The sequence below is a fragment of the Hippocampus bargibanti genome, linkage group LG08 (genome assembly GCF_051943395.1).
Source record: "Hippocampus bargibanti isolate YZ-2025 linkage group LG08, ASM5194339v1, whole genome shotgun sequence".
NCBI classification, from domain to species: Eukaryota; Metazoa; Chordata; class Actinopteri; order Syngnathiformes; family Syngnathidae; genus Hippocampus; species Hippocampus bargibanti.
This window is the reverse complement of record NC_142741.1, coordinates 447,572-473,045: the sequence shown is the minus strand read 5'-3', so window position 1 is coordinate 473,045 and position 25,474 is coordinate 447,572. Positions and strand designations below refer to the sequence as shown.

Sequence of the window (25,474 nt, the reverse complement as noted above, 5' to 3'; positions counted from 1 at the left end):
CTGCGGGCCAGCGGAGGAATGCCGTCCGATGAGGCTGGCGAGGGCGACGCGACAAAGGAGCGACAAAGGAGCAAAGGGGAGGCCGACCGAGAGGAGATTTTGGCTTGCGCTCTGGGGATGAGGACGGCGCCCCGGAAAGCCTCCGCCGCTTTCTGGCAGCCGCTTCGAATCTTGGCCTACTCGCAGCTGACTTCTCTGGTCCGCCGAGCCTCCTTGAAGGAAAGCGACTACGCGCCCATTTCGCGCAAAGTCCATCACTTCAAGGTGAGAGAGAAAAAAGTGGCCAAATATCTTCTGGCCTGACCTTTCTGGGTTCTTTTCACCGCGTGTGTGGACGGCGGCCAGCTTCTCACGCTTCCCCGCGGCTGGCATTCTGCATGCGAAATGAGGGAGGGGGGGGGGGGGTTGTCGCTGAGTAGAAGATGCCATTGAAAGCACAATTGTCAGAAGAAAAATCCATGGGGTCGCCCTGCAATTAATGCGAGTGGCAGATGGAGAAGGAGGCCGCCGATGAAGTCAACAAAAACGGCGTCCACGTGCGCTCTTCTGTTTGGAATTGACAAACGTGACTCGCAAAGGCTTTGAACTGCTGTCGCCCTCTCGCTGCCGCCGCCTTTGTTCCCTTTTCTTTTCTTTTCTTTTCTTTTCTTTTCGTTTGAAAACATAAGAGTGCACTTCCTGTACTTAAAAAGGCATTTTGAAGAAAACGGCAACATCCAAGACCCCGGATGGGATGGAGCCTTCTGATCTCGGGAGGTGGCCATTTTTCCCCTTATTGCTTTTGTGGTTATTAATGTTTTACATTCAAACAGATCCGGAAAACTAAATGGACACACGAATGGACAAATGAATAGATTCATAAATGAATAAAGAAATTAATTAAGAAATTCAGAAATTAAATACATAAAAACAAATGAATAACAAAAATTAACAAAGACTCAAATAGCTAAATAAATAAATACACAAAAACAAATTGACAAACACAAATAGCTCGCTAAATAAATATATATGAATTAAATAAATAACATTGATGAATAAATAAACAAACTAAAAAATAAATACATCCAGAGATAGATACGTAATTAAGTATAGAAATAAAATACGTTTCCAAAATGAATCATATCAATTTGGTCACACCAAATAGTTTTTGTCCACATTCCAAAGTGGAGCCGCTAAAGCTTCCTCAGCTCATTGTCGGTGCCACGATTGTTTGGACTCCTTCTCGATTGGTCCGCTTGAAGCCTCAAAGTGCCGCTTCTGGCTCCCAGCGGCCTTTCCTGATTGGCTCGCTGTTGCTAGCTGCCCGAGTCGCCTGTTTCCTTTGCAAATTTGCCATCGCGCTCGTGGCGTCGCCCCCCAGCGTCTCCTTCCGACACAAACGACTTGACACCCATTACTCCCGTCAGCAGTAGCTTTTTACCCTATTTGGAAACGCCGCGGTGTTTTATTTTGGAGGGGCGAATTTTCCAGCTTATAAAAATAACGCAATCTAACGATGAAACGAAAAGAAGAAAATCACAACAGTGTGTCAAGTCCGTCCACAAAACCAGTCCAGGAAGTCCATTTGTGACAAATAGGAGAATGGAGCATCTTTTCTTTTTGACCTCTTGCTTGCTCTTGTGCTGCAGGTGCAAACGTTCCGCGGGCCTCGCTGGTGCGGCCACTGCGCAAACTTCATGTGGGGTCTGATGGCTCAGGGGCTCAAGTGTACAGGTACCAAATGGCTTCCGATGGCTGCCGTCTCTCCTCGCCCATTATCAAATCAGCGTTGGTGAAAAGGAGGTTACTTGGTTTTTAGTGCATCTGCTGCCGGATTACTTTTCCCTTTTAATCATCTACAATCCCAACAGTAAAAACATTGGCTTAAAGGGGGCGGGGGACGGCGGGGGTGGGGCTCGTATCATGGAGCGGGGGCGCGCTGATTCCACTTCCAATTGCTCCATGATTGTGAGAATTTGAAAAGATGTTCCACACAGAATCATTTCTACCCTTTTCTTAACTCATTTACTGCCAGCATGTGTAAATATGTGTCCGGTCCAGTGCCAGGGTTTTTGTCATCGTCACTCGAATTCCAGGACCCACAGAATATTGACTTATAGGACTAGATAAACATTCAATGCGGCGTAAGAAACCTTAGACTCATCAGATGGGACAAAATATGCCCCCCGTCCGTCCCTTCGATGTCATCGGGAGCATCGACGTAAATTGTTTATGCTTCCACGTTGAAAGCTGACAGCATCCAAATTACAGCTGCGTATGTTTCCAGTCTGCCGCGCTGCCATTCCTTCGCTCTGCAGCACTACCAGCAGCACCAGCGGCGAAATCTGGGTCAGCAAAACTCTTTCATGGTGCTCACATTTGCATACCAGAAACAAAACCTGCCCCCTTTTTTGCCTCCTTTTGTATGAGCTCAACTATTTTGGCGGAGCTCGGCCTTTCGCTTGGCGCTTGCTGTGCCACGTTTGCTCATCGAGCCCTCCCCCGCTTTGCTCCCCGGCATCGTCTCGTCATGCCCACCAAGCAAACCAAAGCTGGCACGTCTCTTTAATGAGGTGGCGAGCTCATAGCGCCGTGAAAGCAGCCACACATCTTCAAACGAAAGCGCTTCAAAACCCCCATTAGCGTGGTCGCGCGCTTCACCCCCTCTTTCATTTTATTACATCTGAATTATTTATCAAACTTCAAACCGCCCCAAAGCTCCCTGGCCGGCTATCTAGCTATTAGCTATTAGCTATATGGCTATCTAGCTGGCTAGCTATGAGCTATCTATTGCCTAGCTAGCTAGCTTTCTATCTACTCGAGTTACTTCCTGGTTGAGTGAACGCTGGCGCACGTGGCTGCCGCAGCTCACCCACAGAAAAACGTATCCCGTGACTAAAGTGACCTTGAGAGTTTTGAAAGGAGCTTATGAATGAAATGGATTATTATTATGATGATGATGATGATGATGATAAAATGGAGGTCAGTTATCAGGAAAAGTGGCCATTAAAGCTCGCCATGCTAGACGCCGCCGTCACCTCCTCGCCATGGCAACCGGAGCAAAACGCTGACGGCGCAGTCAAATGTTATTCGCCCGTCGTCCCTGCTGGTGTTGTTCGGATGTTCTAGCGCGTTCGGATGGTCCACCCGCAGCCCACCTGGGACCCTCGAAGGCGGCGGCGCAGGCCTTCTCCATTATACTCCCTTGTCAGATAGCCTTAAGAAAATCATCTCTTCAAGGTAATTACATTTCTGCACCCATGCGTATAAACGCTGCATTTTTTTTTTAAATCCTGGGAGACCCCTCCCCTCATCCCACCATCCCCCCCACGCTTAATCTAAATAACGTTTCCGGGTTCATCGGCATGGAGAAGGAGTACGCTTTTGAAGGAAAGGAAATTTTAGAGTGTGTGTGGCTTAAAAAATGCAGATGAAAATGTCAGTGAAATTAGAGAAGACTGAAAAGATCAAAGAGCTTGGAGGAGCCGCTCCATTTTAGTCTGCAAAAGTAGGTCTGGTCTCGCCTGCAGCGGCTGAATTGCCGCTTCCGTTGCCATTGTTGCTGCGTGAGCTTGGATTTGAGAAAGAGGGCAACAACAACAACAACAAAAAAAACAAAAAGCCGGCAGCCCGCCTCCATTTTCTCATCCTTTTGAGCCGCCTTCTGATTGGCTACGTACATCTCCCTCATTGACACTCTCTAACTCTCATATTGCCTGTTCTCCGCTGGGCCCTTGTTCACCCCATATGGTGAAGTGGTTCTTTCTTTTGCAAATTCACCGGTCCGTCTTTATCTAGAAAACAGCCATTGGCAAATCTCCACAGCTGTCTTCGCTTTGCACCTTGCTTCTCATTTGAGTCATTCGGAATTGAAGCGGATTTACGCCGGACAGGATATGTAAGAAAATTGCTTTTGTCAATGGATGCTACAGCTTGCGTTTGCTTTCAGTTTGCTTGTAGCAGATAAACGACGATTTGAACTCCACGAATCTACGACTGCCGATCTCCGAACCCAACTGCGTTTATCGATGTAATGCCTTCATCCGGGTTGATTGAGAAGACTCAGACCTTTGTTGTATTTGTTTTTTCTTTCTTTCTTTCTTTCTGCCGGCCTCAACACAATCAAGCCCTCAATTGTTTGACGGTGGAATTTGAATCAATAGAAAAAAGCTCAATTAGGTTGATGAACTGAAAAAAAAAACCCAAGTCCCGTCAACAACGTCTATTGTTTAGCTGGACAAAGGACAACGTCAGAGCGCTTCTCAACGCCCCCTCTTGTTTCAGACTGCGGCGTAAACGTCCACAGACGATGTTCGCCGCTGGTGCCCGACAACTGCAAGCCCAGCCTCGGACACGTGCGCAAAGTGTACAGCTGCGACCTCACCGCCTTAGTCAACGCGCACAATACGGCGCGCCCGATGGTGGTGGACATGTGCATACGAGAGATCGAATCCAGAGGTGGGTGTGCCGCTCGGTTTTCCATTCATGTGATAAAAAATATCCGCGCCGTTCAATACGTCTGTGGACGTGAAAGAAGTACAGATGACCACTGAAGAAAGCTTTTCGTCGCCATCCAATAATATATTCACCCAATGCTTGATGAGATTCAGCTCAGTCTCTCACGAGAAATACATGTCGGGACCCTCGAAGGCGGCATGTACCTCCTCCCTCCCTCCCTGAGTGACGTCGGAAGTTCCATTTGATTTATATCTTTATTAGGTTGCTTAGCCATGCAGAAAACAATTCGCATCTGCCCATGATTTTAGTCTGACATGCATATTATTTAGACGCGAGGGTGTGTGTGTGTGTGTGTGTGTGTGTGTGTTTGCGTGTGTGTTGTTGTCACATGAGTTGTTCTCTAAAGAAAGGGTTGTGGAATTTCTCAAATGAGCATTACCACGAGTTGATTTTCCCTGAAGCGTCTTCCTTGTGCTTCAGGACTGAAATCCGAAGGTCTCTACAGGGTTTCGGGATTCAGCGAGGCGGTAGAAGAAGTCAAGACGGCGTTTGACAAAGGTTTGCATCTTTGTTTTGTGCTCACGCCACCGACTGATTTTGATTTGCATGGCGGCGGCGCGCGATGACGGACCGTCCGTCCGTCCGTCCGTCCGTCACTTGAGATGAATTAGAACGCTGACAAGTTTGAGGGCGGACGGACGCGTGTCGAAGCGTCCTTCAGACGCTTCGTTGATGCCAAAGTCCCTGACGTCCTAGGGTGGGGGGCTTTCAGCTCAAAATGACACACTTTAAAGTCTCACAACTCATCTTTGCTTCGTTTTACAATTAGTTGTAGTTGTTGTTTTTGGCACAAGTATTTGTCAAGTGCAAAATGAGAAAAAATACATACAAAATGAAAAGACATGATGACAATAAAATGAATAAAAATGGAAAATATTAAATACATAAATTACACAGTAAATGAAGAAGTAATTGAATAAATAACATATTAAATAAATAAATACCAATTCCCAAATGACTGTTTAACTTTCCTTCTTCAGCTAAATTGACACCTCAAGCTTCGTTTTCAGTATTTTAGAACGTCAATACGTTTTTTTGTCATTTCTCTCTTTGGTCTCTATTTTTAGTTCTGTTTGTTCAGAACATTGTATTTTTTTTTTTTTATTGTTTTCATTCACTATGACAACCTCGCACCCTGAATATGGAACTCCCATTTAATATCACTTTATAAATAATCATAAAGTAGTGTAGGCACATTTCCCCGGCAATTAGAAAAGAACATTTTTATGTGGAGCCACATGAAGAATAAAAGAATCCTAATCGATTGATGTTGCGCCAAGGCGCTCTCGTTGGCCTTTGCGGCGCGTGAATTTGAAAGAAGAGCGATGGACTTTCCCAGATGGCCGTGCGGGACATCACTCGTGACAGAGATGCTCACAGCGCCGCCACGTTGGGCCCGCCGGCGCAACCAGGCCACGGCCCGCTCGCGACGCGCCCCGTCAAAGCTCCTCAACGGCGGCGACGGCGAAGCGCCTTCTTACGTGTTGTTTTTTGCAGCCGGCGAGAAGACGGACATCTCGGTGAGAGCGTACGAAGACATCAACATCATCGCGGGGGCTCTGAAGCTCTACCTGCGGGATTTGCCCGTCCCCGTCATCTCGTACAACGCTTACCCCAGGTTCATCCAGGCCGCCAGTGAGTCTCGCGCCGCCTTCCGCGCATCCAAACGCGTGCACAGAAATGAATGCATCCTGTCAATATTCTGTGTTGACCGCAACATGCATTAGCCCCTCAGAAACCTCAGACTATCTTTTATCAGAAAATAAATAGTTAATTCCTAAGTTGTATGGGTCTGGATTTATCTAAGCTTGAAATGGGGGCGCACGTACAAAATACAATACATCGTGGTTTATGTATATGGAAAGTACAGTAAAGTCTCGTTATATCGATATTCAAGGGAGTCGGAAAAAATATCGCTATAACCGGGACTATCGATATATCCGACCCTGTTTGCATGTAATTTTCTCCGTGCGTGCATAGAAATAGTATCGATATAACCGGGACTATCGATATATCCGATATCGATATAACGAGACTTTACTGTAGATGGAAAAAAGGGGCAATCCTCCCCCCTTGTGGAAGGGAAAAACCAGAGGTCTGACTAGCGCTTTATCGGCATCCAAGCAAGAAAGAACTAAACCTGAACAAATTCGGTAATGGCAGCGAATGAGTTAACCAGGATGTCGTTTATTTATTTTTTATTTTTATTTTTTTTCCCGTCAGAGTTGTCAGACCAGGAAACGAAGCTTGAAGCTTTCCGAGAGGCGCTCGCTCTGCTGCCCGCATCGCACAACGAAACGCTCAAATATCTCATGGCCCATTTGAAAAGGTGAGCAAAAGCTATTTTCAAATTGACATTGATACGTTTTGATTGATTGATTGATGGATGGATTTTTGTTTTTGTCGTCCTGTTTAACGTCGTCGTACATGAATACTGAATGAGTGATGATCTTGGTCTCAATGCACGCAGTCAGACGTTCAGCCCCCTCTCCAAAAAATCATCAGAATTAGCAAAATATATATCGACTGATTTTTTTTTTCCTGTTGTAAAGATTAATAAATGGTTAATGGAAAAAAATATGTTTTCAAACCGATACAATTCCATCCATTTCCTTTGTAATACACGCCGTTACTAAAATACTTTTAGCGTTCGTGATAAATAACATTTGAATGGACGCTGAGAAAAGCGCTGAGAAGCAAGACTTTTTTTCAATATCAACAGTTTGAAGGATCTAAAGTATCAATTATCAACCTGTATCGGCATTCTTCACAACTACCCGATTGATACCTTGAAATAAGGGCCGGTATCGGCCCAATGACAATACCCGATATCATTACTCGCTCACCCTGATCAAATTCTAAAGGATATAGTATAAAAAAAATAAACACTAAATAAAATAAATATAAAAAAATCAAATCAACCTTCTTGTAACTCCTACTTTGATTGTGGTAACTGGACTTTGATTGACGATATAGCTTCAAATAAATAACATACGAATGTGAAATGTTCTTCTGTTCTGGCTGATAAAGAAAGAAAGAAGCTTGTGACTCCTCCCACTTTGATGTTTCAGGGTGGCCCAAAACGAGAAATCCAACCTGATGAACGCCGAGAACCTGGCCATAGTTTTCGGGCCCACCCTCATGCGCACGCCCGATCTTGACGCCATGAGCGCCCTCAATGACATCCGTTACCAGAGGCAGGTGGTGGAGGTGCTCATTCACAATGGCCACGCCCTCTTCTGAACGCATCCTTCGCAGACGGTGCAAAACAAACAACACTTTCAATCAATGAACAAACAAACGCTTTCTTTTCTTTGCCCTTTCTAATATACTCTTTGTGCCATGCAGATGATGAACCTTCCACTCTGTACTTTACTTTTTTCCCCATTTCTGTCGGGGGATTGACACGTCAAGCTGACATACCGGCATGCATCGTGCTTTTGTCGTCATATCTCATGCATGTGGAAAAATGGTTTTTGCTGTGATTCTATTTTTTTTTTTTTTAATCATCTGTGCTGTGATAGATTTCGTCCACGTTCCTGCCTGCTTATCATCGAGTCATCTCTTCAAGCCTTGTATACATTCAACTAAAAGTAAGCTACTGATTTTTTGGGGGGGAAGTTGTTGGTACTTTTTATGCCTTATTTCATGTTATTTTTTTTTTTATTTGTTTTTACGTTTTTATTTTTTTTTATTTTGTATTTTTGTATTTTATTTCTTTTATTTTATTTTGTTTGTAGTTTTTTTTTTTTAATTTAATTTAATTTTACTTGTTTTTATTTTGTTTTTCTTTTGATTGTATTTTTAGTTATTAATTTTTTATATTATTTTAGTTTCTTTTATTTTATTGTATTTGTTTTTATTTTGTTTTACTTTTTTATTGTCATTTTTAGTTATTTATTTTGTATTTTATTTTATTTTATTTTTGATGACCTCTTTATTGAATGAGCCTTTCAGCCTTTCCCCGTCAACGTGTACACACGTGTGCATTTTTGCCCGACTTTGCTCATTCTGCAACGGACGTCGATTTTGTCAATTAATTTTGTACCGTCGACATTTGTACACAACTTGTGCATGATCGGTTTAGTTGATTAAATGGATAAAACACGACCTTGTGAGTCGAGTCAATTCACTTCAGTGGAAATGCAAGTCTGTTCGAGTCAGTGCTGAAAGCTAACCTCTCAAGTTTTAAGCTGTAATATCACCATTTAACACTAGATGGCAGACATTGCTCAATTCCACTTGACATTAGCATTTTCATGCTTTTCCTCGATTAAGCATGTATTGATTTATTTCCATCTATCATATCATCGGTTTGTCATCCGTTCATAATGAAGCACATCTTCCACCGAAAATAGCTGATTTCTTCCTGGCGTTTGTGGTTGGCGTGTGTTGCAGTTTGCTGCGGGCTAACCTTGAGAAAGGCGCCGTTTGTCCTTGATTATGCATAATTATCAGCAATGACAGGTTGTCCCTAAGAGCATGGCGCCACGTGACCGTGCCGAAGCCCCTTCATCACTCACAGTAATTCGCTGTGAAGCTCAAACCGGCTAGCGGCGTTCAACGCATGCAAATTTACACAGCGTGTGTTTGTGGTCTAATCTCATTGAATAACCACTTTACTCTTATTTTTGTAATTGTACATCCTTGTGTTACTATTGTGTGTTTTCTTTTGATCCTCTAACCCCCAACCCGCACCCAATCAACGTTTGACATCCAATCAATCATCTGTCGTGGCCCGGCGTCACCTTTATTTAACATGAAGCGAGCCCTCACTTGTCTCCCGGTGATTGCACGGTGGAAAAATTGGATTTTCATCCAAGCGTTAAGCCCCCGCCCCAAATGTCTCCCTTCGTCATCCACACATCCATAATCAAGCTTCTCGTCGCCGCGTTCGATGTCGCGATAAGCTAGCGCTTGGCCGCAGCTTGCGTGGGCCCGCGTCGTAATTAATGAGCGTTCATTTCAAGAGCTGTGATCCACGACAAAAGTGACCTTTGTTGGCTGGGCTGAATAGATGAACAAATGAGCTTTTATTCTGTTTCTATGTCGCTAATGTTAGCATAGCGTAGCCGCATCCTATTATTATCGCTCACTCGGCCCTTGACTTCATGACGGGTTATTTTCATTCAAATATAAAGACTCGTGATAGTTGTTCACATAGAAAATATTACTTTTTATTTAAAAGTAAGAGTTGATGATGTTTTCCATTGTTTTTTTAACATTAAGCTAGCGGGCTTTGTAATATAATACATTTAAAAAACAATACGTGTTGATTTATATAGCACTTTAACAATAGCTGAGGCTGGAACAAAGCGCTTAACATGGACAGCTATCATATACAGGACAAAACCGATGGTTTTATTGATTTTGTATTGATTTTTGTATTTATTTATAACTGTAAAATAAACTACAGCAACAACAACGCAACCATTAGCTTATAAATTGGGTCACCTGTTACTGTAGATGAGGCGCCACGTTAGTCACAATTTTCACACAAAAAAAAAAATCTGTGTACTGGAAATATATAAAAAAAAATAAATAAATGAATACTTGATGAAAAAAGACCAAAAGTGATACATAAAAGAAGCAAATTTGTACTCTCTGTTTGCCAAACAATGATTCCAAAACATGAATTCACTTTTTTTTTATTGTAATAAATACAAATACAGCAAATGCTTCAATTAAGTGCTGACTTTTCAGTGTCACGTGACGCCTCTGAAATGATGGTGTAAATTTGGAAAGAGCTGGTGGAGCGTTAAGCTAAATCTCTCTTCATTCAGATGTCGCCAAAACAGTGATTGACCCTAAGTGAGATGAATGACGCTACGTGCTTGATCTGGCAGTTGATTGAACACCCGGCCGGGTGTGAGGAGATTGAGTTGAGTGACCCGTCACGGCGTGGGGGCACACTGACGAGGCAAGCAAGCTCAGGAGACGTGACTCCAACATAAAAAAAATGAATAATTTACCCACTGGTAATTTAGTGCCGCACAGAAAGACTAAAGAACTTACATTGTTTTACGATTTTTCATTTCGGAAGCTGATTCTCTCTTACTCTTGTCTACAATGTGCCACTTTTGAGGCAGTGAAGGCGGTGCTTCTCGGTCACGTGATAGGTTACCGCTAAAATGAAACGAGCAAGCTCAATTATTAAAAATGAACGTCTTTGGTAAATTGATAAAGAAGACGGAAAAGGAGCCGATCAATTTCATGAAAAAGAAGGTTGAATTCAATAAAACAGTTTCAGGGCTCTGACGTGACATCCACATTTGTTCCCACTCTGCGCAACATCAAAAACAGGTGAGTCCTATTTTTCATCAACGTTACCGAGCGACCAAAGAGTATAAATAATGTATTGTTGTCATCACCTGACCCTGAAAATAAATTTAATCTGGCATTAAATCAATGCGTGGGGCAGAAAAAAAGGTTAAATGCTGATTTCCAGGATTGAACATAAAGACAGCTAGCTAGCTAGGTTTCTATGTGTCTAGCCGGCTGGCTAGCTAGCTGGCTAGGTCTTTATCTTATTTTGAAGGTACGTTTAAACTTTACCCAGCGACCAGAGAGTATTTTAGTACTACTACTACTACTAATAATAATAATTATTATAATAATAATACATTTAATTTACAAGCGCCTTTCAGAGCACCCAACGACACTTTACCCGGTGTCTATTTGTCTAAGCGGCTCGCTAGGTAGCGGGCTAGCATGCCATCCACTTTTTTTGTCCACTTGGATTAGAGCCTCGATGTGTTGTTGCGATGCCAGTTTAATTTCCCCACGGCCTTCAGAATCACTTCTGTTGGAAAATATCTTATCTGTTAGCAATGAGATTTCAAACTAATCCTCACATCGCCTCTAGCAGCATAGATGTGTTGAAATAAATTCCGTTTTTGTACTAAATGCACGGCCCCTTCATGGATAAATTAAAAGTTCAATTTCTGTTAAAGTGCTATATAAATCAATAGTATTGATTTGTATTTACAATGTCTATCAGATGCGCAATATAACTTTCTAAGTTTTGATTGCAGGTCATTGAACGTCTCCCTACAAGTTGTGCGCCCACAGTCGATCGAGTTCACTGGAGTGTATTTTGGTGCCGGATTAGTGTGGCACGTTGATCTCGTAAAACACGCCGCAGAACGCGTCCCTCGACCGCCATTCAACTCCGTGCATCAGCTGTTGGGACACAATAACAACACGAACGACCGCTGCTGAGAGCCGACGAGAGGAAGGCGTCGCGCGCACCCCAAGGGCTCGTTGGGCCACTGGTGAAAGATTGTTTGAGGCGATTCTCTAGCGGTCGACAGGCGACGTGTTGAATGAAGTTGCTGAGGACTTTTGCAAGACTGTGTTGATTGACAAAAATGAGCTTGGCCTCTCTCATTTTTCATCTCGTCATCCTGACAGGTAAGAAATGATTGACAGCTGAATGGAATGCGCTTTTTTATTGTTGCTTTTAAATTGTTTAAATTCAAAGTAATTGTTATTATATTCAAAAGGCTGCCAGAAAACTGCAACCTGGCCCAAATTCAATACAAATGAATGTTGTTGATGTTTGATTGACAGGCGGCATGTGCACTCACTTCCTCCTTTGGCTTTTCCCTCTTTTTCTTCATCTGTCAGCATATTTCAGTTGTGCCGTGAAAACCTTGTTTTTCCATCCAATTGTGAAGCATTCAACCATTCAAATACACCTTTGAATGGTTGAAAAAAATGACCTTGACGTCAAGGTGAGCTCAGAAATAGAAATAGGCCCTTCTGAAATGCGCTCCGTTTGTTGTTTGATCAAAAATGAAAAGTGGAAGTGATAAAGCCGCAGTTTTGTTTCCATTTTTGCGGTCATCTGACATGATTTATGAAGGCGTTATTCTGCTTGATTTTTCTCTCCTTACGTCAAGCAATTTTCACTGTTGTAGACAGAGGTTTCCAATCATTGCAACCTCAAAATAACCACTTTATTCCACGGACGCTCGTCTCAGATAACCAACCTTCCTCATGTTGACATTTTCATCCTGGCGTACGTAGGCTTGAACGCATATTTGTTTTACCCCGCCGCACACAAAGGCCGCGCGCAGTGTCTTTCCGACGCTTGTCACGTCTATTTATGTCACGTTCATAGCGAGAACCTAATCGCTCTCCCAACACAATTCCACTCAACACCCACCCACACGGTGCGTTTAAATATGACCGCTTGTAATCCTTCCCCGTTGTCGACAACGTCCCGCGTGCTTTGTTTTGTCATCAGCTGGTGCCTGGGCGTCGGATGAGGAAAGCCGCCTTGTTAAAACCCTCTTCAGCGGTTATAACAAGGTGGTCCGTCCCGTCAGTCACTTCAAGGACCCGGTGGTGGTCACTGTGGGCCTGCAGCTCATCCAGCTGATCAGCGTGGTAAGAGTTCAGGACGCATACAAAGTCTCTGTCTGCCGAGATTCCACATCTTATCAGTTTGCATCCGCAGGATGAAGTCAACCAGATCGTGAACAGCAACGTGCGACTCAAACAGGTTTGACAACTTTATTCCTTCGTGTGGCTTTAAGATGGCGAAAATATATCTGGAAGCATTGCCGTGACATCATGCCACCGATGACTTTTAATTCCATCATTGCACCATCTATCACCGGTGTCAAAGTCAAGGGCCCAGGGCCAAATCAGGCCCGCCACATCATTTTATTTGGCCTATTGGCAAAAGTGAATCAAACTTGTGGGAAAAAAATGCTTGCTAATGTCTGAACCCAAATTTCAAATTTTCGTATGGAAACCACAATAACAGTCATTATTTTTGACTTTGCATTTGAAAACTAGTTATTCATTCATGTGTTGTGCCTAATATGTAGAGGGGATTGGACATTTTGAACGTTTCCCCGAATGTCAAATTTTAACGGCCCTCGAGAGGAAAGCGGAACTACAATGTGGGCCGTGGAAGAAAATTACTAAAGGGGGGGAAAAAATGAGACAAAATGAGAGATAGAAAGAAAAAAAGATAGAAATTGAGAAAAAGAGAGAGAGGGGAAGAGAACGAGATAGAGAGGAAAAAAGAGAGAGAGCGCTGCTTGCTTGCTCGCTGAACTTTGGATTGTGTGCTTTTCCTTTGCAGCAATGGAAAGATGTCAACCTGCAGTGGAAGCCGGAGGATTACGGCGGCATCCGAAAGATCCGAATTCCCTCCACTGACATTTGGCGGCCCGATTTGGTGCTCTACAACAAGTATGTCTTTGCTTTTGTTCTCTTCCTGATTGATCTTTGCGGCAAAGCCGAGTGATCTGCTGGAAAGAAGCGAGGAACACCTGTCAGTGGCGTTTTTGCGCTTTCCGATATGCTCCGACTAAAAATAGCTTCTGTCGCAAAGCGTTCACACATAAACGCATTCTCCATATGCGAGCGTGTGACACGTTCGGGCTGTTTTCACCACACCCGCCCACCCGGCAACCTGCTGGGCTGCCAAAACAACACATTGAGAGATTATTGCCTTATCATTAACTCATTCACTGCCAATTCACCAATCGAAAATATGACGGCGGGCGCCATTCCCAAATGTGTTCGGGTTTTGTTTTTTCATGTTAGCGTGCCGATACAGTGCTGGACATGGCCTCTAGCAATTGTTTTTCCATGTTAGCGCTTTGTTCAGCTTCAGCTGTTGTTAGCTCCCTATATAAGCCAATATGTATGTATGTATGTATTGCATTATATTTTGGACATCCATTTCAAGCTCAGATCACTCCAGAGCCACCTAAGTTAGGAATTAACTCTTTTTTTCTGATGAAAGAAGAGTCTAAAGTTTCCTACTCTGCATGGAATGTTTATGTACTCCTAAAACTCTAAATTCTGTGGGTCCTGGAATTTGAGTGGCAATGACAAAAACCCTGTCACTGGAGTGGATACATTTTCGGCAGTGAATGAGTGAAATAAAATAACTAAATTGGACAGCGGTTGTGTTTCTTTGTTGTGCCCGCAGCGCCGACGGCGACTTTGCCATCGTGCACGAGACCAAAGTGCTGCTGGAGCACACGGGGCTGATCACGTGGAACCCTCCCGCCATCTTCAAGAGCTACTGCGAGATCATTGTGCTGCACTTCCCCTTCGACCTACAGAATTGCAGCATGAAATTGGGCACCTGGACCTACGACGGGAACTTGGTCGTCGTCAATCCTGTAATGACGCCACATTCCAAATGAGGACTTTGTTTCGAAAGCACTCTGAAAATCCTGGAGTAAAGTAACTTAAATTGGGTGAAATAACTAACCCAGGATAAGGAGTGTAAGAGCCAATGTTGGCTCATACATCCCCAATAGAGTGATCCTTCGCTACTTTGCGGCTCACTTATCGCGGTTTCAGTGCATCCCGGATTTTTTTTTTTTTTTTTCAGGGAAAAAAACCTTCACGTATCACATGGGTTATTATTAGATGACTCTACGTTGCGGATTTTTGTCTATCGCGGGTGGTCCTGGTCCCCATTAACCATGAAAAACGAGGGATTACTGTCCAGTCACGTAGCATGTTGGATAAAGATTTTAATCCAAGGGGAAATGTAAAAAAAAAAAAAAACAACATTTTGGGTGGGAGATCAATGCTTATGAGTTAACACTACCAAAATGTGTGGCAAAAAAAATCTGTATAATTGCAGTGAAAACTAATTGAAGTAGCAACATTTTTGAAGACAAGGCAGTTGCACTGAGCTTTGTTGCCATCTTCTGCCTTTTTTTGGGTACTGTGTGTACTAAAGTGTTTGCCGCTACATTTCTCTCCAGATGCATCCAAATGACCGGAATAAATTCTTGAATGGATTGCAAACGTATGCTTTCCTCTTCAGAACTATTTGAATCACATTCATAACTGGACGAGTAACAAGAAAGCAACTTTTCCGAATGTGAAGCCATTGTTTTGATTCTCGAGCAAGGCAAGACGTCCTGGCGTGACGTCACGAACAAGGGGGCGGGACCTTCTGAAACTGGCCACTTCCGGGTTCAATTTGAAGTCGTTTTTGGACACTTGAAGTCATTTTGATTGGTGTTTTGCATTTGACTAAAAATATCAGCCTTGTGTTTTGGGTATGTTAGAGGCGATCAAACGTTTTTTTTTTCTGATGTCAGGAAAGCAAAAAGTGTCCTTTAAATATCACGTATCTTTCAGCCATTTCTTTATTTGGGTGATGTTGCTTTGTCTCGGCAGGATAGCGATCGCCCCGACTTGAGTAACTTCATGGAGAGCGGCGAGTGGGTCATGAAAGACTTTCGCAGCTGGAAACACTGGGTGTACTACTCGTGCTGCCCCGAAACGCCTTACCTGGACATCACCTACCACTTCCTCATGCTGCGGCTCCCCCTCTACTTCATCGTCAACGTCATCATCCCGTGCATGCTCTTCTCTTTCCTAACTGGACTTGTCTTCTATCTGCCGACAGACTCCGGTAAGCCACTTTGTGTTCGTTCGATCGTTCTATCGTGGAAAAGCTTTTGATATTTTCAATGGCAATAATCCAACGTTAGCAATTTGGATTTGATTAACAGTCTGACTTAATGGCGCTAAATGCACTCATTAAAATATCTGCACCGCGCTACGATGCCCTTGTTGGTCAAATCAGAATCCAAAACTCTTTGTTTGGCTACTCCGCAAACAGCTCGTGCAACGCCTCCGTGCTCCCACTGTGGACATCTGCTTCATTACGCGGCGTCCCTCTGTGCCGCCGTGTCTGAGAGCAAGCTTTAATGTCTAATATATCACTTGAGCCTCGTTTCGAACGTCGTCGCAGCCGCCACGGCAAACCGCACGCGTCGCCTTTTTACGGTCACCGAGATGCTCGTTTATTTCTCTGGGTCAGAATTCATCTGAAAAGCAGCCAGAATTTTAGCATGTTCAATTTCAAGTCCAGTGACACGTCAGCTTACGAACTTAATTGGTTCCCAGAAAGTGTGCGTGTCAGGCAAACATGTATTTGCCATAAGAAACCATTAAAAATGAGAATAATCCGTTCCCAGGTCTCCATAAGAATCAGAATATAGTGTCGTCTTAAAACATTGCTGTCCTGAACAGAGCCAAATCTAAACTGATTTGGCCTATTATTAACACTTGACTTTCTGTGTCTGCCTGATCCAAGGTGAGAAGATGACCCTGAGCATTTCCGTCCTGCTCTCCTTGACCGTCTTCTTGCTGGTCATCGTGGAGCTCATCCCGTCCACATCCAGCGCGGTCCCGCTCATCGGGAAGTACATGCTGTTCACCATGGTCTTCGTCATCGCCTCCATCATCATCACCGTCGTCATCATCAACACTCACCACCGCTCCCCGAGCACACACACCATGCCGGAATGGGTGCGAAAGGTCAGGACCCATGTGTCGCTTTCTTGCTCTTCTGCGCTGCCGATTGGTACATCGCGATCCCTTTGCTATACTGCCATCTAGTGGACAAACACGATCAGATAAAAAAAACTGTCGTTGGATCAATATCAACATGATGATTGACCTTTTTTTGGGGTGGGGGAAACAGCTTTTCATCGAAACCATCCCGAACATTATGTTCTTCTCAACGATGAAGCGTCCCGGAAAGGAAAAGCCAGTGAAGAACATCTACGGAGCCGACTTTGACATCTCGGACATTTCAGGCAACCAGGCCTCTGCCGTGCCTTACCAGTCACCCCTCAGCAAAAACCCAGATGTCCGCAGTGCCATCGAAGGAGTCAAATACATCGCCGAGACGATGAAATCGGACGAAGAATCCAATAATGTAATACAAAAAAAAAAAAAAAACGTTTTTAGTTACCTCATTTACCACCGCTGATGACAATTGTCCTCTTGTTCATTTTTTTTCCCAGGCTGCCGAGGAATGGAAATTTGTGGCCATGGTGTTGGATCACATCCTGCTCTGCGTTTTCATGGCTGTGTGTCTCATTGGCACGTTAGGCGTGTTTGCCGGACGTCTCATTGAGCTCAGCATGCTCTAGATCGGCAGGATTCAAACTTTTTTTCAACCAAAGGGCTGTACTGCTAAAAATATACATCATTTAGTTTTCTAAGTATTAAAATACAGAAGAATTGTAAGTATGAATCCAAAACGAGGCTAGTTTTACGACTAAAAAGAAAAGGTACTTGGATATTGATTCAATGATTGTGCATTAAATACAAAATGGTAATCATATCTAAATACGTAAATGCTTAAAATGGCGCCTGAAGTGCATTCAACGATGAATACAATTTGGAAACGATTCTCCCGAATACCACTCGAGGGAGTGCTCCCATCCACTTTTCAATATGACTGCTCGAAGATACTATACAATACATATTGATTTTAATCATAACACATTTCCTTTATAAGCGCCTTTCAAAACTATCAAGGAGACTTTACAGTCACAGATAAGTTATCTAGAGCTTTAAAAACATCTGAAGCTGTAACAAAATGCCAAAAGCTTCTTTGCTTCTCCGCGTGAGCCGTATCTCATGACATTTTATCTTGACACTGGCGCATTCGGTGTTTAAAATGCCTATTTATGTTTTATATAATATCATTGTAGAAATCTGTATATGAAAGTTAAAAATCCGATTGACATTTTATTGTAACGTTTTTGCATGTTTTACGATGTGCTGTGGATATTATGAGTTATGCGAAGCGTGTCAATTGTCATATTTTCATAATTATGCTTAGAAGGGACGTGTGAAGCGAAACTTTTCAAATATTAAAAACAATCAGAAAATTAGGACTGAAAAGAGCGCCGTTTTGTATTTGTAGGTGTACCTAATGTTGTGGCCGATGAGTGAATAATTTCAGGTCAAGCTAAACCCCGCCTCTTCCTTCCAATTCTCGCTTGCGATTGGTCGACTCGATATCGGCGCCTCTTGCTTTACGAAAGTCAACGCCGGGGGCGTCAAGCAAAAAAAAGCTTCCCTCCTCCTCCAAAAAAGATTCATCTCGTTTACGTCGTTGCGTAAACGTGTCGCGATCGATCAAGCGTTTCCTCATCATTCGGCGTTTTGTTGACGACTTATCTATCGCTGGCGATTGTTCCCCTCCAGCTCGCGTTAGCAAGTGCTAAGCGGACTAACAAACAAACAAACAAACCAACAAACGTGACTACTCCCAGCGGGGACATGAGGGCAAGGCGTCGCAGTCAGTAAAGCAACGGTGAGTTTCATTTTTCCTTTACTGACCTTTGAAAACGGCGTCAAAAATTACTCTGTTTTTTTCCAAAAGGCTTTCTTGAAGCAAACCAATTGCGTGGTACGTCAAATAACACACAGAGGCTGAAACCGAGCTAATAAAGTCAAGATGGTTTTGATTGTACATTGAGCAATACACATTAATTAGTATTTTAATTGAATTCATAAACGTGATGACACAACGAATAAATCACTCACGTAAATCTACATTTTTTTGTTATATCTGTTTTCAACTGAGATATGCTTACACTTTACAACATTAAGTGTAACGATTTGGTCTGGAGACTCCCGTTTTTTAACACAATTCTCACAATAATTTGTAAGGTAAAACAAATAAAAATAAATTTTATACTAATTGAATGTATAAACAATGAAACCATTTTTGTGTCTTCTTTACTTCTAATTGACACTTTTGTTACGCTCACATTATTTTAACACGCGCCACCGAGTCGCCGCTACGAAAATCTCCCGATTTCTAATTTCTGAAATGGAACATGTATGGCTGAGTCACTGTAAATAGCAAGTTAAATTCGCCGCACGAAGCGGGGAGTGTTTGGTACTCAACTCCAACTTGACACGCCCTAACTTCTTTTTATCGCCCGCCACACTACAGATAACAGCAGCATTATGGACCTGAACAACACCGCCGCCACGATGGGTCCATGTGCTCCATCCTCCAGAATCTCCATGGACAAGCTCCTCCCGGCTCTACTTCAATGCTTTGGCATCATCCTGTGCGGCTACGTCGCCGGCAGGGCTCGCGTCGTCACATCCGGCCAGGCCGACGGTTTAGGCAATTTTGTGAGCAAGTTCGCTCTACCGGCTCTCCTCTTTAAAAACATGGTGCTACTGGACTTTGGGAACGTCATCTGGCCCTTCATCTGGAGCGTCCTTGTCTCCAAAGCATCTGTGTTTGCCGCGGTTTGTTTGCTGACGCTGCTTGTCTCCAGTCCCGAGAGCCGCTACAGTAAAATGGGCCTTTATTCGATATTTGCCACCCAAAGCAATGACTTTGCTCTCGGTTATCCGATTGGTAGGTATATACGCTAGAAGGCTTTTGTGTAAACGACAGCTCCGTTTGGAATCTTGACCTCCATTTTTGCCCGCAGTTAAAGCACTGTACGAAAGCACCTATCCGGAATACCTCCAGTACATCTACTTGGTGGCACCCGTATCGCTAATGCTCCTCAATCCCATCGGCTTTGCCTTTTGCGAGGTCCAAAAATGGAAGGATCAGAGAGAGCAGCGGCGAGGCAAATTACTCATCGTGGGGCAAGTCTTGCTCCACGTTTTGAAGAACCCGATCGTTTTCATGGTGGTCATCGGCATCGGCGCCCATTTTATCCTACGCCAGAAGATTCCTTCCTTCATGGAGGATTTTGTGGATGGTTTGGCAAATTCCTTTGGGGGAACGGCTTTGTTCTACTTGGGTTTGTCCGTGGTGGGCCGGTTGAAGAAATTAACCAGGTCCGCGCTTGTGACGCTGATCTTACTGCTGACTGCCAAACTGTAAGATTAAAAAAAAACCTCAAGATGGTGCCTTTTTGTGTTGGAGTTTTCGTTGACGGAGCATCGCTGTCATCCCCAGGTTGCTCGTGCCTCTGATTTGTAAATATATGGTGGATCTTCTCGACGGCACCGCCCCGTCCAATCACTCCAGCCTCTCCGACTACGCTTTTCTTTACGGAGTTTTTCCCACGGCGCCCAGCGTGGCTATCTACGCTACATATTACAACGCGCAACTGGAAGTGGTGAGTCATATTTTTCAAGTAGAAACACAAATCTCCCTTCTATGATGTATTTTCAGGGTTTTTGTCATTTTTAGATATTTTCTGGTGTATAAGGGGCACCCCCAATGAATGGTGTATTTTCACACTTTTGCCATATATAAGGCGCACCGGATTATGAATCGCAAAGGTTTTCCAAATAGAACAGATAAATGGATTAAAAAAAAAATCCAAATATAGGGCACGCCACATTATAAGGCGCTACAATAGAGGCTGCCTGTTGTGGCTGAATATGACTTCACATATCAGGTGCAGGGTCATCTTTTGAAGAAGGCTTTTGGATGGACCTTATACAGAACTTCACATATAAGGCGCACCTGCGTATAAGGCGCTGGGTCTTCTTTTGAAGAAGGCTTTTGGGTGTGCCTTATTCACCAGAAAATACAGTACTTCACATATTAGGCACACCTGCGTATAAGGCGCACCCAAAAGCCTTCAAAAGACAGAAAATAGGATATATATATATATGTGTGTGTGTGTGTGTGTGTCACGGTTAATCGCTCGTCACTTCCTTGCCAGATTATTTCCGGAATGGTCATCTGCACTTTGCTCTCGGCTCCGATCATGTTTACGTCCGCCTGGCTTCTCACGTTGCGCTGGATGGATCCTCGGATGCTGATCAGCACTTTGCAAGAAGTCAGTTTTGATATAAGCCTCGTCTGTTTATTGGCACTGGTGAGTTGCTGATGTCAAGCAGAAGTTTCCTCCTTGAAATGACAATTTGCCTTGCGCAACTTGTGTTGTTTCCGACTCATTTGCAGTTTTGTGACTTTACAAAACAAAAAAGTGCACTTCCTCATTCGGTGGCACCATTCGCACAGTTTTATGGAACTTCCTTTATAAGTGAGCGGAGTCATTTGAGTTGCGCAATCATTTATCAAAAAGTATTTTTAATGGCATTTTTGAACGCTGCATCCCAAAAAAATCCAATTCTGAATCATCTTTATTATTGTGCAAAATTTCAAAGAGGCACTATGCAATTATATTTGGGTTACTGCTTAGAGATTTTAATGGCTATGTATGGGGAAGAAGCTGTTTAAATGTGAGGGCAGTAGCTGGAAAAGGTGGTGGGCAGGGTGCGGAGGGTCCAGTAGGAATTTTCCGCACTCTCGTCTTGATTCTTGCAGTGTGAACGTCTTCCGAGAGTGGGTAGGGCGGCGCCAATGATTTGTTTTTTGTTGTTTTGTCCGTTGAAGTTGGATTTTGTCCATTTTTGACAAACGGTGATGGAAGAACACAGGATTGATTCGACGACTGCCGTGTAGAAATGTGGTAGCACCTCCTGTGGCAGGCCGTGCTTCTTTAACAGCGTCAGGAAATACATCCTCTATTTGGCCTTTCTTTGGCAAATATGACCGTGACAACTCCGATTTGTAAACATGTGTCCCTCCCTTGACAGGCGTGGACAATCGCAGTCATGTTTTTTAGTAAGAAGTTCAAGAACCTGCCTCACGTGTTCACCACCAACCTTTTTTTGGCACAGGTGAGCACAAAAAACCAACAGTTCAAGGTTTGAATCAATTTCTGGATGTTTGCCTACTTGCGTCTCGAGACGTTCATGACGTGCTACCATTTGTCGTTTTAGTTCCTCGCTTGTTTCGGGATGATCTTGTGGAAATTTGTGGTCAAAGGAGACAACTTTATCGGACAGATCCTGTCTTTTACGCTGCTGTGCACGTCGCTTTACTGCACTTACATTTGGCCGGGTACGATGTGGAAAACATACGGCAATGATATTGGAAAATTAGGTGCTAATTCATCTGCGTTTTTCCTTTTAGGCTTCATTGCACTTTCGCTTGTTCTGCTGAGGAGGTTTGATCATCTGACGGTTTCGTCTGGAATGTTTGTTATTGCGGGCTGGGGGTGAGTCACGTGTGTGTGTGTGTGTGTGTGTGGTCAATAATTTCTTTTGGTGGGGGGGGTCTAAAAGAGGTCAGAAATCTTTTTTTGGCCTGTGGCTCAATCAAACTTTGTCCCACACTAAAATAATCCATACAGTGATTTTTTTTTTAATGTTATTGAGCCCAGAATAAAACAGTCAGGAACCTTACCTTACATTTTGCACTGTAATAGTATCTTGTGTTTATTTTTCTCGATGAACAGGATCCCCGCTGTCACGACTGCCGTGTTGCTGATCTGCGGGGAAAAGCTGCCGCCAACATTAGATTCGTCGCTCTTTTACAGCAAACCGCAGGTGCGCGGTGAAAATCCATTTGCATATTTTGTACTGTTTTGTGTTTATTTTCTTTTGATATATGTGCGCTTTGACAGCTCATCTGCAGCACAGTCGTGTTGACCCTCAGTGTGCTGCTATCAGGGAGTTCACTCGTCTTTCTCAGTCGAGAAAGCTGGGCCCCAATATCTCCAAGTCAAGAAGGGGACGCGTCCGTGGAAGAACTTGTGACCCAAATGGAACAAGATAACAACGGTTTGTTTGAAGCAGAAGACCGTTCAGCAGATCCCAGCACAGGTGTTGTGTAGTCCTTCCATTTACTCTACTATGTATGGCTTTAGCTATTCACCACTGGATGGAGAATTCATCTGACGATACTTATTTAGCAATTTAGTTTATTATTATTATAATTATATATTGTCTTACGTCTGTGTAAGCTCTCAGTCATACAGGAGCGGTCCATCGATGAGAAGGTTTCTTCAGCCGTCATCTGTACACATTTGAACAAGCAACATGATAATCGTTGTTTTATGTTTGCTTGTCTTATACTGCCCCCTCGCGGTTTCAAGCAGGCATAACAAGGAGCCACATTCAACGGAACGTCGTGTGACCAAAACAAAATGTTTTTTTTTATTCTCAATTTCATAACTATCTAACTTTGTGTATGGCTTTTGCTCTATTGTCTGATAGGATGCCCTCTGCTTGGTTACTGATAATGAATTGCTATCACCTTCCTTTTTGTTATCAGTGCGCCTCGTGTCTCCCCCGCCGCAACCCATGCCCGACATGCTCGTCAGCACAAATTTGAATCGCACACTCGCAGGTAAGTTGATACCGCATGCAAATGTTTCTGCTCGAACTTTCTGAAATGGAAATTTCCACAGGGGGTGGAAGGTTTATTCTGCGTCTTTATTCTTCCCTATTTTAGGCCAAAGTGAGAATAACAAAGATTCAAGCGTGTGTCTTGTGTTCAGAGTGGAAGAGAACCTTCAGGATCAAGATAGACAAATGGCCCGTCATGTGCTTTTGTGTTTGCTTCTCGCCGTTGGTTTGCTAGCCGTGAGTAAAATAATAATAATAATAATAATCGCCTCCTTGCGTTTGATATTCTCACAAGCCTTGACTGCACATGTCAAGGTCAATCAGCTGCATTTTCTATCACTGGAAATATATATATATATATATATTTTTTTTTCACTTTGTGATAGAATTTGTCCAGCTGCGTGTGGCTGCTCTTGTACAAAGATCCGGGCAGGCTTTACGTGGAGCTGCAGTTTTTTTGTGCCGTGACCAACTACGGCCAGGTTGGTGTTCAGCATCAAAACTCTCAACGAGAACACGTTGCATCCCACGCGACATGACCTCATGTGATTGCAGGGCTTTCTCTCTCTTGCTTTCTTTGGCCTGGACAAACATTCCATTCTATTGCCGTTTTGGAAGAGGTGAGAAATATAAACGCGGCCCAGGTGCATCCCTGGTGTTGATGTTGTCGTCGGTCCCCGTGGGCAAGGTTGCGGCAAATGTGGCGCTGGAAAAGGCAAGGAGAGCAAAGGCAAAACGACGGGAGCGAGGAGATCGGGGCCACCTGCGCGGACTTTGTCAAGCGCCATCAAGAGCGGTGTTTCCACGACATCACAAAGACAAGGTGACAGAATCTCTTCGGGGGGTTGATTTCACTTCACTTTTTGGCACTTTTATCTATTTTCGTGCGGCGTAATATCTAGATTAGAAAAATTCCATTTCAAGGAAGTATCCCGTGTCATTTTCATTTTCAGATGTGAGATAAGAACGCCGGTGAATTATTTCACGGGCTGCGAACTTGTGGCCTGGCTCCAGCAGGCCGGTTTGGCTCGAGATCAGCACGAGGCGGTCTTCTACGGCACGCGCTTGCTACAGGGCGGCGTTCTTCAACACGCGGAGCAGGAACGCCATTTCCAAGACGGCAGCGATTTGTACTCCTTTGTCACCTGAGGCGAGCACTTTTTTTGACTTTTGACACGATGCCAAGATGGTCGATTGACACGCGCGAGATGGCCTCAGAGCGACCGGACGCTTTGATTCAGCGCTAACAACGTTTTGACGCTAGTTGTCGCTTATTCTCAGGGAGCAGCCATTTCATTCACTCATTGCAAATGAGATGACATTGGTGGAAAATGGCCACTTTTTCATGAAATGCAACTAAAGTAGCCTTTTTTTTAAAATTTAACCGAGCAGTTGTCATGTAAGCGTAAATACAGTTTCCACGGTGACTATTCACATACGGCAGGACCGTGGTTATGTTTTGCATTGACAAAAAAAAAAAAAAAAAAAAACAATATGTACTTTTGGGATATGTCAAAATGGCAATTTCCTCCAATTTCATGAATATTTATGATGATCATAACAAATGCAAGGCAGGGAAAATGAACTGTATTTTTAATTTTTTTGATCAGGTCAAATAGAATCGCGAGTTGGAATATTTTTTTTTGTTTTGAAATGTTGAGTGAATAGTTTATAAAGATCCTTCTGCACTTCTGCCGCGTTTTGTGAAGTGCAAGACAAACGTGGTGTTCATTTGCGTCCATTTCTGCGCACTGCCAGGCCGGTTTGCTCACAACAATATGTGGACAACTTACTCTATCTGGATGCAAGTACACTTTTCACCAGGGAAAGAGACAAAAAAACACAGTTACAAAAAGGTCACAAAGTAGAACTGCTAAGCCTAGCGAGTGAATACGCCACGACCTTTGACCCCGGTTCAAAGTCTGCGGCAGGGAAATAAAGCACTTCTTGGACTTCATCACAAGGTCTGTCGGAATTCTTTCCAAAAATGATGCGATGTCATTCGGTGGAAGGCGGCAGAGCCACAAAACTGTCACATGAACAG

At 43.6% G+C, this 25,474-nt stretch overlaps 3 protein-coding genes across 4 annotated transcripts; all 3 read left to right on the top strand.

The window, feature by feature from the left end:
* Window positions 1-17: 17 nt before the first annotated feature.
* Window positions 18-8,177, top strand: LOC148894193 (N-chimaerin-like). Its single transcript, XM_089002681.1, has 7 exons — window positions 18-264; window positions 1,629-1,713; window positions 4,264-4,437; window positions 4,918-4,995; window positions 5,995-6,132; window positions 6,721-6,826; window positions 7,569-8,177. The coding sequence occupies exons 1-7, from the start codon at window positions 19-21 to the stop codon at window positions 7,738-7,740; spliced, it is 999 nt and encodes a 332-aa protein (XP_088858807.1). The 5' UTR covers window position 18; the 3' UTR covers window positions 7,741-8,177.
* A 3,458-nt stretch (window positions 8,178-11,635) lies between these two features.
* LOC148894192 (acetylcholine receptor subunit alpha) lies at window positions 11,636-18,209 on the top strand. Its single transcript, XM_089003456.1, has 9 exons — window positions 11,636-11,910; window positions 12,749-12,891; window positions 12,962-13,006; window positions 13,598-13,707; window positions 14,456-14,651; window positions 15,670-15,907; window positions 16,595-16,818; window positions 16,985-17,221; window positions 17,310-18,209. Exons 1-9 carry the CDS (start codon window positions 11,868-11,870, stop codon window positions 17,436-17,438), a joined length of 1,365 nt encoding a protein of 454 aa, XP_088859582.1. The 5' UTR covers window positions 11,636-11,867; the 3' UTR covers window positions 17,439-18,209.
* Window positions 18,210-18,368: 159 nt separating this feature from the next.
* On the top strand, window positions 18,369-25,387 carry gpr155a (G protein-coupled receptor 155a). 2 transcript variants are annotated; one of them, XM_089003455.1, is made up of 16 exons: window positions 18,369-18,613; window positions 19,262-19,681; window positions 19,758-20,157; window positions 20,237-20,399; window positions 20,955-21,110; window positions 21,835-21,918; window positions 22,021-22,141; window positions 22,214-22,298; window positions 22,539-22,629; window positions 22,707-22,863; window positions 23,357-23,431; window positions 23,537-23,667; window positions 23,817-23,912; window positions 23,986-24,050; window positions 24,119-24,253; window positions 24,384-25,387. In XM_089003455.1, the coding sequence occupies exons 2-16, from the start codon at window positions 19,276-19,278 to the stop codon at window positions 24,577-24,579; spliced, it is 2,361 nt and encodes a 786-aa protein (XP_088859581.1). In that variant the 5' UTR covers window positions 18,369-18,613; window positions 19,262-19,275; the 3' UTR covers window positions 24,580-25,387. The 2 variants fall into 2 exon arrangements, with proteins under 2 accessions (XP_088859581.1, XP_088859580.1); XM_089003454.1 differs by having other exon boundaries at window positions 18,372-18,613; window positions 22,707-22,905.
* The last annotated feature ends 87 nt before the right edge of the window (window positions 25,388-25,474 follow it).

What these genes read in the sequence shown, in the direction of transcription:
- LOC148894193 (XM_089002681.1), top strand. Translation starts at nt 19, where the DNA reads ATGCCGTCCGATGAGGCTGGCGAGGGCGACGCGACAAAGGAGCGACAA. An exon ending in GCAAAGTCCATCACTTCAAG is followed by an intron (nt 265 to 1,628) that starts GTGAGAGAGAAA and finishes CTTGTGCTGCAG; the next exon opens with GTGCAAACGTTCCGCGGGCC. An exon ending in CAAGACGGCGTTTGACAAAG is followed by an intron (nt 4,996 to 5,994) that starts GTTTGCATCTTT and finishes TGTTTTTTGCAG; the next exon opens with CCGGCGAGAAGACGGACATC.
- LOC148894192 (XM_089003456.1), top strand. Translation starts at nt 11,868, where the DNA reads ATGAGCTTGGCCTCTCTCATTTTTCATCTCGTCATCCTGACAG. An exon ending in TCATCTCGTCATCCTGACAG is followed by an intron (nt 11,911 to 12,748) that starts GTAAGAAATGAT and finishes TTTTGTCATCAG; the next exon opens with CTGGTGCCTGGGCGTCGGAT. An exon ending in GCAACGTGCGACTCAAACAG is followed by an intron (nt 13,007 to 13,597) that starts GTTTGACAACTT and finishes TTTCCTTTGCAG; the next exon opens with CAATGGAAAGATGTCAACCT.
- gpr155a (XM_089003454.1), top strand. Translation starts at nt 19,276, where the DNA reads ATGGACCTGAACAACACCGCCGCCACGATGGGTCCATGTGCTCCATCC. An exon ending in TGCTCTCGGTTATCCGATTG is followed by an intron (nt 19,682 to 19,757) that starts GTAGGTATATAC and finishes TTTTGCCCGCAG; the next exon opens with TTAAAGCACTGTACGAAAGC. An exon ending in CTGCACTTACATTTGGCCGG is followed by an intron (nt 22,142 to 22,213) that starts GTACGATGTGGA and finishes TTTTCCTTTTAG; the next exon opens with GCTTCATTGCACTTTCGCTT.